The sequence below is a fragment of the Nannobrachium achirus genome (assembly GCF_963921795.1).
Source record: "Nannobrachium achirus genome assembly, chromosome: 2".
In the NCBI taxonomy this organism is placed as follows: domain Eukaryota; kingdom Metazoa; phylum Chordata; class Actinopteri; order Myctophiformes; family Myctophidae; genus Nannobrachium; species Nannobrachium achirus.
In genome coordinates this window covers 29,948,003-29,962,417 of record NC_137811.1, presented here as the reverse complement: position 1 = coordinate 29,962,417, position 14,415 = coordinate 29,948,003, and the positions used below count along the sequence as shown (strand labels likewise).

The following is a 14,415-nucleotide window of genomic DNA, read 5'->3' as shown; positions in this document are numbered from 1 at the left end:
ATTCCTATTACTGAAGGGACAAAGTACATTTACACACACCTTTTATCCAACACCTTTCAGGTTTGGATAAAGTGGCAGAACAGGCCAGCTTAAGTTGCCTAACTAACCCTTGCAGCTGAATCTGGTGCAAAGGAGTCCGAAAGGACCACCATGAGGAGTCATCTAATTCGTAATTTAACGTGCACTGTTCAATGTATTATTGTGTTGTGTGATTGACGCCATTGTGTAATCTTGAAATGACACATTCTGGGTTTTCTGAAAATCTATAACAAAACCATAAACACCCATGGAATGTTCATGAGGGCTAGAATGAATTTTAAGGATTGCAGCATCCTTGAGTAAACCCCATGCATGGAATGGACAGTGATGATGTCACAACTAAGCACCATCCAGCTAGCTAGCGGAACAGCGTGATTGCCTGTGACTGCACTGGTCTATCCTTGGGATGTTGAGGTGGCTGATCATCCACATAAAGCGGATACAGAAAAGCCTGTCTGTGTGTGTGCAGTGCTGGTGGAAAGTAACTAATTACATTTACTCAAGTACTGTTAGTACTTGAGTAAAAGGTATTTGTAAAAGGTATTTGTACTTTACTGGAGTGTTTTCAGTTTCCGATACTTCTACTCCACAGACTACATGTTGGATCCCAATATTGTACTTTTATTCCACTACATTTATTTGAAAACTTTACTAGTTACTTAGTATATTGAATATTATTACAAAACATACATTAACCGCTTCAACCATCTATACATTTTGTCAATTTGAAAATGGCAGATCTACAAGCTCACGAGTCACAAATTAATGCATGGCATCATGCTATGTTGTGAGCTTGTAGAGCTGCTATTTTCAAAAGTTTTTTCTTCTTTTTTACAGCGAGTCTGACCTGTGTTGAAAACTTGAAATGGGACATTGTGCATATACTTTTGTTTAAACCATTTGAGTACTTTTTACTGTGTGCAAAATACCGGAAGCAGTAGGCGGAGACCTTGACTTGAGTGACGTGTACAGTAGCCAATCGCAGCTACGTCTCGAACACGGTCGCCTTGGCGGACAGAAGAAACGTAAAAGGCTGTCACGCACAGACGTTGCTGTGAACTTGGTTGGTTGCCGGGTATTGAATTACCTCCGGGCACGAACATCAGCGTGAGTATATACAATATAAACTATAACAATAGAACCGTGGTTGTATAAATGTGTGCCGAGGTTGAGTCGCTATGGGCCCGGTAGTTGTTTTACCCGTCAATTATTGGTGAAGTTTTGACAGTGAATTGAACTCATGCATGGTCGCCTCCAGTTAGCAAGCTAGCTAGCCGAATTAGCCCTTCATGCTAAGCTTGCATTAGCTACTGCAGGCTAAATTGATACTTGCTAGACAGCTCCCTTGTTGGGTTACAGACTGCTGCACACATCATACACGTGCCCTCTTCAGTTGAATGACAGAACATTGTGGACAACTGTCTGAACCGGTTTGAGGCGCTGTGATCAGGACCAGGACCTGCTCTTGCAAAGTAGGGCCTTTAAATACAATTACGATAAGAGTCATGCTATTCTCACTGACTGATTAGGGGTGAGATTAAGAATCCTTAGTGGCAGATAAGTTAAGTTAGCTAGCGTTGATATCACTCATGTCATGTCTCATGTGCAACCACCAGGTACGGTAACGTTGGCACGAGCACAGCAGTGTCGGACAGGCACCAATCACCTGTGCCAGCCACCTCCGCAGGTTCATTTGTGTCATTAGTGCTGGCTTTTAGATGACCTTGACCGTTTTAGATATGCAGCCCCAATACATCCAATTCACCCTTTAAGACCTGAGGGCGATTCTACAAATGTCTTCTAAACAGTTTTTCTTTATATGTTGCTATAATATCGGTGGTTCTCAAAGCTTTTTCATGTTAAGGACCCCCAGAATTATATGTATACATCTCAAAATATATATCAGGAACCAAACAGAGATTTGAGTTACAAATGTTAGCCTTAAAAATATATATTCAAAGATTTGCACCAACATTCATTTTAAATATTTCATTATTATTTTTTAAATCTGGCAGATCTACAAGCTTATAGTACGGCACTCGGTGCTGCGCTATGAGCTTGTTGCGACCGTCAGGGAGCAGTTTACTATGAAAACCTCCACCGGCCGTCCGTCCGTCCGTCCGTCGGTCACACGTCACACGTCACACCTTTGCCCTGCTCATATCTCCGCATCAGTATGACATCACACCACATGTGTACACAAACCTTTGTGTACGTTGCTGTGGCAACAGTCTGTTGTTGCTGGTCTGTTAGTGTACGTTAGCAACCACCTTAGCAACTATGGTTTTACCCTAGCAACCAACTGTTTACCCTAGCAACCAACTGTTTACCATAGCAACCATGTTTTTTTACCCTAGCAACCAACTGTTTACCATAGCAACCAGATACGCAGAGCAGGGATCTCCATATATGGGCATAAACAGGTGACATCACACTGATGTCAGATACTCAGAGCAGGGATTTCTCCATAATATATGGGCATAAAAGGGATTCTGTTAGGGATCTCCATATATGGGCATAAAAGGGATTCTGTTAGGGATCTCCATATATGGGCATACAAGGGATTCTGTTAGGGATCTCCATATATGGGCATAAAAGGGATTCTGTTAGGGATCTCCATATATGGGCATAAAAGGGATTCTGTTAGGGATCTCCATATATGGGCATAAAAGGGATTCTGTTAGGGATCTCCATATATGGGCATAAAAGGGATTCTGTTAGCTGTTAGTGATCTCCATATATGGGCATAAAAGGGATGCTGTTAGGGATCTCCATATATGGGCATAAAAGGGATTCTGTTAGGGATCTCCATATATGGGCATGAAAGGGATTCTGTTAGGGATCTCCATATATGGGCATAAAAGGGATTGTATCCCAGATGATGCCCTGTTAGGAGATCCACACTAACAGAATCCATATTGTCCTACCGACAGCTGCTATAAGCCAACCCTGGCGATAAGGTCTGAGTCGAAGAAATGCTTCTTTCCTGGCAAGAATTGCCCCTTTATACTGTAGGGCTCGTTTGTGTATTGTATGACATCACACCACATCATCGGCTGAGGACTGTGTGATGTCATCATATCTCCATATATGGAGACATAAGTTGCTCATGCCCAAATATGGGCTGGTGAGGTCAGACTTAGTGTGATGCGTAGGTTATCTCCATATATGGAGATTCAACTTCAATGAGTAACCATGGCAAACTGTCAACTGCCCGTATGTCTTGATAATTGGTAAAACAAACTTTTGGCCTATTTGTGGAGATAAGCGACCAACGGTCGCTTATCTCCCGATTAGGGAGTCTTACTGGTATATCTGCTATTTTTAAATAGTGTAAAAGTGACACAGATGCGTTCCAGGTCTTATAAAGTGTTTTAATCCTCTCCTTTTCCTGCCTTGTCCTCTCCAAGTATGGGCAGTGTGTTGGCTGCCAGCGCCCCGAGTGCGGCCCCAGCCCCTGCTGCGTCCGGGGGCGGCCAGGGGGCACCAGGTCTCATGTCCGTCCCTCCAGGCTTCACCATGCCTCCGGTTTCAGCGGTCCCTCCAACACCTGGCTCAGGCCAGCCTACAGATGCTGAATCCCCTCTTCCAAACCCGGGCGCGTATGAGGAGTGCCATCGCAAATGTAAAGGTTAGATGTTGTTGTAAGTTGCTCTGGACAAGTGTACCTGGAATGTTGAAGAATATTGCTATTGATTTTCACTTTAAACTTCATTTTGGCTCCACATACATAATATCCCTCATTGGCCAAGTGTGACCACGATACAAAAATGCCAAACAAAGCTTATGCAGGCTAAAAGACCAGTATTGTATGTGAAATGGAGCTCGATCACTGGGCTCTGACGTAGGTTCGTTCTTAACCTGCAAGCCTCTGCGAGACTAGTTCTTTCATCAGATGCTCAGCCTTTTCCAGTCCCCTAGTAGGCCGTTCGATCGCTGGATCGGATTCTGCAGTTCATTATGGCAAGTAGACACTAGCATGTTCATGTTGTCAGACTAGCATCCCTATGTATATTCGCTATTTTGCGAATTGCCATAGCAAAGATAGTCCCTAACCATAGCTAAAGTGGAAATGCAATGCTGTTCCTAAGTTTGTCCTGTGGTCTACTGATACCACTACTAGAGCCATGTATGGGACTGGTATGGGCCACAAAAACTCTAGCCCTAGCCCGAACACTGTGGTGTTCGAGCCTGGCCCCAACCCAACAATGTTCTACAATTTATCAGCCCGAGACCCAAGACCAAATCTATTTAATCTTTCTCTGATGTACGCTTTCTCTGATGGCCACAATGCATCCACGCAACTCTGTGATGTGCTCTCTCTCCACTCTGATTCATGTGTAGCCTCAGCCAATAAACCGACCTGCAACAGCCCTGCCAATCAAGCTCAGCTCTATTGGCACAGTGGTTTGTGTGTTGGACTGGAAAGTGGGAGAGTGGCGTTCAATTCCCGCTCCCGCGCATCACTACACATGCTAACACAGAACACATATGTCACATTATGGTACTAAAAGGTAGTCTAAGCTTGTAGTTCCATTAAAGGACCAGGTCACCTCTGGGACAACCAGATCTTATTTTATTCTTGTGTGGGACACGATCAACACAATCCTGAATTATGTTTTGTGTTCAATCTGTGTTTTTAGATATGTTAGTATTTCAGCATGCTACAACTGGTCATATGATGAATTTTGCATCATATGACCAGTTGTAGCATGCTGAAATCGGCTGAAATACTAAAATATCTAAAAACACAGATTGAACACAAAAAATAACTCAGGATTGTGTTGATCGTGTCCCACACAACAATAAAATAAGATCTGGTTGTCCCAGAGGTGACCTGGTCCTTGAATCATAACTACACCGACAAACATGTTCACAGCACTTTATTAGACTGCTGATGAGTCTCATCACAGGTTTACAGAACTAAAAAGTGGGTGAAATGTCTATTTCAACAAAAAACATGTTGTTTCTGTTTGAGTTGGCTACTGTAGGATGTACATACCAGCCTTGTGCATCCACAAAGCAATACAACATTTCATCATCATAATAATAATCATCATTTTCAAATGATAAAATGGTACATTTTAATGATGTCACTCGCACGCTCGCACACACGGCTAAATGACTAGTTTGTTTTTGCCATTTTAACATAGTTTTATTGAGGGTATCTTGCAGGTTACAGTAGTCAAAGGATAATGAATCAGTTTACCCTTTTGGATCATATGAAAATAAAGACAAACACCAAAACAGACAAGGAAAAAGAGAAACTGAAACCCACCCACCCACCCACCCCAAAGGAAAAAACAAACAAAAAAATTAAAAATAAAATAAATCAGACACAACATTTAGTTGACAGCAAAAAACATTAGATAATAACCTAAAGTGGTATTCAGGAGAATATAACTCAGACTGTTCTCAGGCATTTGAGGGGCCACCCTGAGCACTGCTTGAGCTTGGTTTTACTCTTTGCGTGCGCATGAAATAATTACTGGCCAGTGGCCACCCGCCGTGGTATTATCCTGTGCAATGTCAACAACACCATTGACTTCCATCGAAGGTGTGGTGGAGAGCTACATTTACACTTGATGAATTAATATGCCAGGTTCATATTTTGTGAGTCGTGTTACATTTGTGTGATAGTTCAATTACTTGCTCCATTGTGGACTGCATATTGATTTTAAGACACTACAGGTCTTAAAAAAAGACCACTCTGAACTCTAGGTTGTTACTTGCCGTACAGGGACAGTTAGTGCGAGTTTCATTAGTTTGGCAATCTCTGTCAACATGGTTCTCAAGTGCACTCGCTGATAATAATAATAATTATCTTTATTGTCACATACATTGCTGTAAGTGAAATTTGTTCTCTGCCTTTGATCCATCTCTTGGAGTGGAGAGCTGCACTCGGGAATCATTAATGATGATAAACCCTCCCAATCCTACCTTTGATGATGAGTGCCAAGCAGAGAGGCATTGGGTCCCATTTTTACAGTCTTTGGTATGACCTGGCCGGGGATTGAAACCCGACCTCCCAGTCTCAGGGCGTACACTCTAACCACAAGGCCACTAAGCTGATCTCTTTTCAGAAAGTCCACTTAATTTTGAGAAGTAACTTGGAAAATCCTTGTCAAGATTATAATTTTGGCCTTGCTCAACACTCACTTAATCAGACATCACTTTCATTTGGACAATGCATGTGTAAAGTTGTTAACAGCCTATACCTTAAAAACACAAGTATTGCAAGTTACATATGGAAAAATATGTTTAATGATACTATTACAGGAACAAAAACTCTCTCTCACAAAAATATGAGAAAAACACAATGTCATGTCCTTTAGATGTAGCTTTGAAGCTGAATGCAAATGTATGCAATATAAATCCACTGTTTGATCTGTGTCGGTTTTTGTCAGAAAAACAAACCTGTATAAATGTATAAATACTGTATGTTATTGGTGTCATCTTAAAATCCAGAAGTTCCCCTTCTTAAAAAGAAGTGTCCCATTTTGCTCTGTTCTCCTTTCCAGAGGTCTTCCCTATGCAGATGGAAGGGGTACGGTTAGTGGTCAACAAGGGTCTGAGTAACCACTTCCAGGTCAGTGATGGATCCAGTTCTCTTGCTCTTGCGTTGCACGGCATACCGAAATGTAGGGTTAGAATTTCCAGATAGGTAGGTAATAGTATACTGTAGGTTGTTCAACTGTTGTGTCTCCAGTCAGTGTATTAAGTGATGAAACGTATAATAACCACTAGGTGGCAGTATTAGCAAGGTTTTCAAGTCAGGGATCAGGGCCAGGGGGACATCCACCATGCCTGTTCATCCCCATTGATGCAGTCAGTGTGAGCCCAGCTTCAATTGAGAGAGAGAGAGGAACAGTGCCTCAATGTAAGGGACGTGTAGTGAATAAACATAACTGTTAAGTGGCAAAACACTGAAATATGCTTAGATTATTACAGCCCAAACCGAATGTTACTGAATGGAGTAACTACTGTAGATGGTTAATCATGGTTTAATTTCTTTAATTTTTTTTTTTTTCGTGGGGATTCTTTTCTTTAGATCTGATTTAAATTGTTAATTTAATCTGGCACCATCAAGAGCAGACTGCTACTTCAGGACATTTTGTGTAGGTATTTTATGAAACAAACGCATAGTTTATTGTTTTGGATGTATATTACTCTTCCCAACAATCGCTTGAATCTCATACTGTATGCGTGTGAATTGGAGGAGGGATGGACAAAAGAGCTATAGCACAAGAGGGAAGGAGGACAGTTACGTTATCAAGTGAGCGTTGTAACTTGAGTATGCATTGACAAGTGAGTGGGTTAACAATACAATACATTACATACATTAGGATGCTTTACTTACTTGGGTGTGTGCCGTACATGTGCCCTGGCCTATCGTTGTGTGCACCTGTGTGAGGTGAACAGCCTTTATGTTGCCCTCGACTGTGTGGAGTTCTTTTTTCCAAGTTAGAGCTTGGATTTTAAACGTCTCCCACAAACATAGAGGATTCAAAATATTCATTCAGATAATTATACAAATTCAAACTATTGGATCCGGTAATCAGTCGTCCCTTTATGCAACAGTGCTATAGTTGTTTACACTGTTTGAACTTAATTTCTACCACAGACAATAGAGAGAGAGGGGGGGGGGGGGGGTAAAGGATCAGTAAATCATTACATGATCCTTTTCATCTGGCTTAATCTCTACTTTGGTGTACACAGTTCCAATGTAAATGTTATGATTACAGCTGAACATACCTGTGTGTCTTGTTTCTTTACAGATCTGTCACACAGTTACCCTCAGTACCCTGGGGGATTCTGGCTATCGGTTTGGTTCCACCTACGTAGGCAGCAAGCAGACTGGACCCGGAGAGGTAGGTCCACCTGTCCATTTAGCACTCCTTAAAACTCCTCATTCCCATGATTTTTATTTTTCTTAAAAAAAAAAAAAGAAAGAAAAAATATAAAAAAAAAAAACACCTGAAAGCAATGGAACCTGAGAAAAAGTGACAAAAAAAGTCACAAATATTAGAGTTTACACCAGGGGTTGGCAACTGGCGGCCCGCGGACCTGAAGCCTCCAACCAGAAATGATACCTGGCCCGCCAGATTATTTTGAGACTAGAAAGTGTACAATTCTGGGAAATTGTGTGGTTGCCCTGACACAAGTCACACTTGAAAATGAATTCCGTCTTACCATTTGAATTTTCCCCTTCAAGTAACTCACGAATAAATGAATCGCCATATATGGAGATCTGTCAGTCCTTGAGAATATATATACGTTCTAACATTTTCAATCACATATGCGCTAAATGGGCTAGCCCTGCTGTACCTGGCTTGGCTCCTGCAGCCATACACCCCAGCCAGGGCTCCGAGGTCTGACTCTGTTGCTAGTAAATATTACTGAATGACAGAAGACGACGTCTCAGACAGGTCGTTACTAACCGTTCTTAACTCTAACAAAGGGACTATGCCAGGTGACCGTGCCTTTGTTGCCGCGGCCCCAGCGCTCTGGAACAATTGGCCTCTCCCCATCCGAGCTGCTCAGATCATTGAGATTTTCAGATCTTTACTGAAAATCCACCTATTCTCTTTGGCCTTTAATTGCACTTGATCCTCCAGTGTGTTTTTAATGATGTATTACATATTCGTCTGTGCGCCGATGGGCGCACTTGATGCTCTGTATGTCTCAACTCTGTACAACACTTTGGTCAACTTCTGCTGTTTTAAATGTGCTGTATAAATATGTTTTGATTTGATTGTTTTACTATCCAATAAAGAAAAAACAAGGAAAAAAATAATGTATTACTTTCTGACCCCTGGTTTACACCTTCCATGCTTGTTTCCCCTCAGTCGTTCCCAGTTATGGTTGGAGATATGGACAACACCGGCAGTCTGAACGCACAGATCATCCACCAGCTCACCTCCGCTGTGCGCTCCAAATTAGTCATGCAGGTACCCAGACCACTGATATATGTTGGCTTTTTATTACCTTTTCGTTATCTCAATGTCACATTCTGCTAGTTAAGATACATTTTCATGTGATATGAAGAAGAAATACAGTATGCAAACAATTCTAAGCATATGTTTGTGTTTCATATAGCATGTTAAAATAACAATAAAATCTGCACACCAGAATGCTGCTCCCATTGTGTGTGTCCCCCCCCCCCCCCCCCCCTTCTCTGTGGTAAAGGACTGAGGAAGCAACATACTGGCGTGCAGATCTTGTTATTTAATGTTGAATTTGTGATCGACCAGCACCCAGCCCAGCAGGACTGGATGTGTGTGCCTTTTGTCAGTTTGTGACACTCTTTCATAGAGCATGTTGCACATGTACATAATCTAAATGGGGGGGGGGGGTGTTTGTGCTTGCATGTTGCAGACTCAGCAGAATAAGTTTGTGAACTGGCAGTGTGACATGGAGTACCGCGGGCAGGACTTTACTTCTGCTGTAACGCTCGGGAACCCAGATATCCTCGTCGGCTCTGGTAAGGTTATGTTTAATATGCCATTGGTTCACAAATGTAAAAAGTTGGTAGAGTATGAGAGAGTGAGAGAAACCAATCATGGGTGTAAAGGACAAAACATAGTTGAACAGCTCAGTGGTCTTGTTGTTAGTGTCTGTCCTGATACTGGGAGGTCGGGGTTCAATCCCTTAAGTCATTAGCCTGACACTCAGCCTGAATTGACATTTCGTTTCACTCCATTATTCAGTCTGAAATCGCTTCCATCTGCAGCAGTTTTTGGGATGGGCGTTGCCAAAGAGGCGGTCTTCTATGATTGGTTCACCGCCTGACCAATCACAACAGTAGCAAAGCAGATGACGTAGTTGTTATTGGCGTTATGTGGCTGGCTAGCCTGTGGCTTGCCAGCCAGACAGGCAGAATAGGAGCGCTACAAACTGTCTGCTACTGATGTTTCATAGCGAGATCGATACGATCGCATGTTACCGCAGCGGGCGACGCAATGTTTATGTTTGGGAGTGTGCGATACGGTCTGGCGGCGGCGCTGGGTTACTTGGAATCGCACATGAGTTCTGGGAAAACCCCACCCACGCTGCTCACAAGCCCCGACATCATCGAGTTGAAGCAATGCTGATTTGCCTTACGGATTTTCAACCGAGGAAAGCCTCTTCAAGGTGCGTGGCTGGCGATTCAGGTTCTGGAACTAGGCTATTAAGTCATACCAAAGACTATACAAGTGGTACCCAGTGCCTCCCTGCTTGGCACCCAGCATCAAGGGGTGACAGGGGGTGTATTTGTATGTACATCAAGCAGTCACAGGCTATGGAATCAGGAGCTAGGCTCCTGAACACGGCTAGGTTTGGGAAGGCTAGGTTCCAAGGCTAATTACTCAGTATTCACATGAGAAAGCGAGAGAAACCAAACATGAAAGCAAAAGAGACAAAATATAGTTGAAAACAAATCATGTGTATATTTAGCACAAGCAAACACACCACAATGTATTGAATGTTTAGTCATGGAATGAAGTCAAAGACAAATGGCTGCGTTCCTTGCAGGTATTTTGGTGGCCCACTACCTCCAGTCCATCACACCGTCACTGGCTCTGGGTGGTGAGCTGGTCTACCACAGGAGACCTGGGGAGGAAGGAGCCGTCACCTCCCTCATGGGCAGGTACACGGGTAAGATCTGCTACACACCCTCACCGTAAACATGTAAAATGTGTTTTTATAGGGTGAGGAAGGATTACCTTTAGCATTCTCACTGTTGGACTGTAGAACATATTTACAATGCAAATTAACGTCTACAAAAGGCCAAGTAGGATCCCGTTTGTCCTGTATATTCTAATGATGACGAGGACTAGTGGCCCCCACCACAAAAGTGGAGGGGGGACTATGACATCGTCCTGTCCTCGTCTGTCCATCCGTAATAATGATTTTTTTTTTGTTGCACCGCTAAAGGGCCATTTATAGTTACGTATGGTTGATTTTGTGTACGTTTGGGGGCGAGACAGTACGTACGGTAATTGCGTTGACATTCATAGTACCGTACGGTCTCTGTGTTACAGGGTTCAATAAAGCCTATATGTACATACTATATCCACTAGATGGCACCCAAATGCATCTTCCCAATGAGCAAATGCTACATGCTACATACATAGCGCCTACATTGTTGACAGAGAGGTTTATAGACACCCTTGGAGGATACACTCGGATTGAACGACACTAACCATCGGCGCTAGTCACTGTGCTGTCTGGGTATAATATAAAAAGGACTGGAGCCGTTGCGACCGCCTAGAGGCTGCGCAATCTCAAGGGGGGGCGCCGCCGACAGTTAATGAGCCACGGTAGCCACCCAAACCGACCCAAAACCGCAAAAATCGCGTGCACGGGAGTGGAGAGAGACGCATTCGAGAGAGCTCAGCTGGTAGAGAGCGCTGATTAGGCTGACATGCAGGTCTGCGTCCGGCCTGTTCACTGTTCAGCGTGTACTTGTGATTTTTTTGTTTGTTTTTTTACTTCCTCCTACGAAATGGATACAAGAAAAAAAGACGAAACATTTCTCCCTCTACTGCCCCCACGGTTGACACAAGTTCGCCACGGGTAGTTCATGTGTACGTACGTTCTTATCGGTTTTTATCCGTCGGGTTGAGTGTTGTCCGTAAGGTTACGGAGACAATCAATTACGTCCGGACGGCCGGAGGAAACGGATTAAATCACTCTCCCCCTCCGTTTCTTGTGTATTCCTGCGGTCCTTAAGTACTACTATGCATGGTACTTAAGAGGATAGTTGAAACGGGGAAACAGATCGTAAACATAACTAACAACGTTTCAAGGTGTGGAAAGTGAACCCCAGAGAGGAAGATATTTAGGAAGACAATATCTTGTTTATCGCTTTAGTCAAATTTAAAGGAGCTATAGTCAACTTTTTCTTGAAAAACGGATGCTAAAATAAAAATGTTTCGAAAATATTTTATAAAAAAATAATCCTTGTCTAACACTATCAAAGAATAGACTAGAATGTAAACAAAGTGTTGGTCTGACAATGGCCAAAATGATTATTTTATCATTATTTTACGCCTTTTGTGGTCATTTTTAATAGAAACGCATATATGAAGCTTATTTTTTTATAAAATATTTTCGAAACATTATTTTTATTTTAGCATCCGTTTTTCAAGAAAATGTTGACCATAGCTCCTTTAAGTTTTCATAATGGAAAAATCCCTCGCCTATAAATCACATCGAGCCTGCGACCTACTTACTGCTGCAGCGAGGGAATGTCACATAATCTGATGAGACCAAATTACAAACATTGTCACCACCCCCAGTAAGACCAAACACCTTTTTGATTTATTTTCAGACATTCACCTGTCCTTTGATGGTTTAGTTCCTTCTTGACTTAATCGGTACAAAATCAGCATTACAGTGTGACGGACGGATGAACGCACTGACTAAAGCATGCACACCTCTCTCCAGCTCCCAATAGAATATATTTTCAGGTCAGGATATCAATGTTATTCGTTCAGGATAGAGAACCCCACAAAGATTTATCCGCTTCAATTTTATATTTTATTATTTTACAACTGTTATACTTTTATACTGTTTCATCACTTCTAAATAATGACCTGTATGAATTGGATACAATTGGTATCCTGACCTGAAACGCTCTTGTGTTTACTAAAGCGCTTCAGAGACATGGAGACCCCTGTTTACAGCAATTAATTGGAATAAATATCGAACACAAAAATGCATATTCTATATCACTAACATGGTGCCATTGGCTGTTTTTAATTATTATGTTTTTGCCGTGTGAACGGATCTTCCCTCCCAGGTGATAATTATGTTGCTACATTAACTCTTGGTGGAGCCGGAGCTCATGCTACATACTACCACAAAGCCAACGACCAGGTAGGTAGCTTTGTTACAGCTTGCTATCATTCTGCTATGGTTGTCTTGAGCTTACTGTTCATTATCACATCTGTCCCAAGGGAATGACGTCTTCTTTTGAAAACAGGGAGGTGTGAACTGAACTTATCCCAAATTACAATGATGTGTATTTATATTTTCTGAGTGCAGTTACGTTTTTTGATTCTATAATTCATATGAACACGTAATGTCTTCTAGCTGCAAGTAGGGGTTGAATTTGAGGCCAGCACGAGAATGCAAGACACCACAACATCGTTTGGCTACCAACTGGACCTTCCCAAAGCCGACCTTGTTTTTAAAGGTAAACTAATACTACTACACACATTACACTTCGTTGAGATTTTTGTTGTTGTATTATTCACCAGTTTCCCGTGCGTTTACAGTCTTTACTTTTCTGTCCTGTAGGTACACTTGACAGTAACTGGGTTGTAGGAGCAACCTTAGAAAAGAAACTATTGCCTCTGCCCCTCACACTGGCCCTGGGGGCCTTCCTCAACCACCGCAAGAACAAGTTCCAGTGTGGCTTTGGCGTTACCATCGGCTAGAGGGGCAACTGGCCATCAAGAGCCAGCACACAGGCCTCTGCTTGGACAGGCACAGAGACACGCAGGGACCTGGACTTAATTCTTTTCTAAACCAGATTCAGAGACTCTCTTATAACTTACTGTGACTTCAGGGACAGAGAGAGCGAGAGAAAGAACTACCCAAGGAGCCAGGACTGGCCAAGCCATGCCTACATACTGTAGCACAAATGTGTATTTCCTCAACGGTGTATGGGGCAAAACCCCAGAGGCTAGAGTGACGTGAGACAGAGAGCATCAGGCGATGCATGCGTGATGTTTAATCGTGTTAAATCAAAACAAGTTGTTAGACTTGATATATCATGGATTGAAAATAAATGATTACTTTTGTAATTACTGGATGTTTGTGGTTGTTTAAACAAAACGAAAGACGTTAGAGACATTGATAATGCTGCCATACCTGGACAGTAGGATATCAAAAAATAAAAGCCTGGTTTGTAGAGCCTGAATTTATGGTTACATTATTTCGAAAAATGGTATTCTAACCTGTATGTTCAACTTACTTCAAACACTTTGGAAAATACAGCTCAAAGTAGACAATGATTTAATGTAATTCCCATGTAGTGGAAAGTAACTCAAACTAAGATTTAAAGTAAATGCATGATTAGAGTTGAAATATGAGCAGGAGCAGCATTAGTATTTTTCTATGAATTCAGTAAAGTGAGATATTTAAGCACATCCATACCAATAGCTTAACCTGTCCAGTTATACGTGGAATTGACAGAAGGGAAGATGCCATGATGATTGATTGGGATGTAAATAATTTAAATGTTTTCTCCCCCAAATTAGTCATTCTACCAGTACCAGTTAACAGTGAACACAGACGGAGTGGGATGCAGCTACTTTTTTTGTTTGGTTATAATAACCCTGCTTCACTTGGCTGGACAACCCAACAAGAGAATGGAAGCTGCTG

At 42.3% G+C, this 14,415-nt stretch overlaps 1 protein-coding gene across 1 annotated transcript; it reads left to right on the top strand.

Moving 5' to 3' along the window:
- The first annotated feature begins 1,062 nt into the window (after nucleotides 1-1,062).
- Nucleotides 1,063-13,835, top strand: tomm40 (translocase of outer mitochondrial membrane 40 homolog (yeast)). Its single transcript, XM_080738564.1, has 10 exons — nucleotides 1,063-1,146; nucleotides 3,450-3,670; nucleotides 6,561-6,628; nucleotides 7,818-7,910; nucleotides 8,889-8,990; nucleotides 9,418-9,523; nucleotides 10,555-10,677; nucleotides 12,827-12,903; nucleotides 13,120-13,222; nucleotides 13,327-13,835. Exons 2-10 carry the CDS (start codon nucleotides 3,451-3,453, stop codon nucleotides 13,464-13,466), a joined length of 1,032 nt encoding a protein of 343 aa, XP_080594690.1. The 5' UTR covers nucleotides 1,063-1,146; nucleotide 3,450; the 3' UTR covers nucleotides 13,467-13,835.
- The last annotated feature ends 580 nt before the right edge of the window (nucleotides 13,836-14,415 follow it).

Excerpts from the sequence above, each read along its gene's own strand:
- tomm40 (XM_080738564.1), top strand. The coding sequence starts at position 3,451 with ATGGGCAGTGTGTTGGCTGCCAGCGCCCCGAGTGCGGCCCCAGCCCCT. Across the intron at positions 7,911-8,888 it reads AGCAGACTGGACCCGGAGAG|TCGTTCCCAGTTATGGTTGG; the intron begins GTAGGTCCACCT and ends GTTTCCCCTCAG. Across the intron at positions 10,678-12,826 it reads CCTCATGGGCAGGTACACGG|GTGATAATTATGTTGCTACA; the intron begins GTAAGATCTGCT and ends CTTCCCTCCCAG.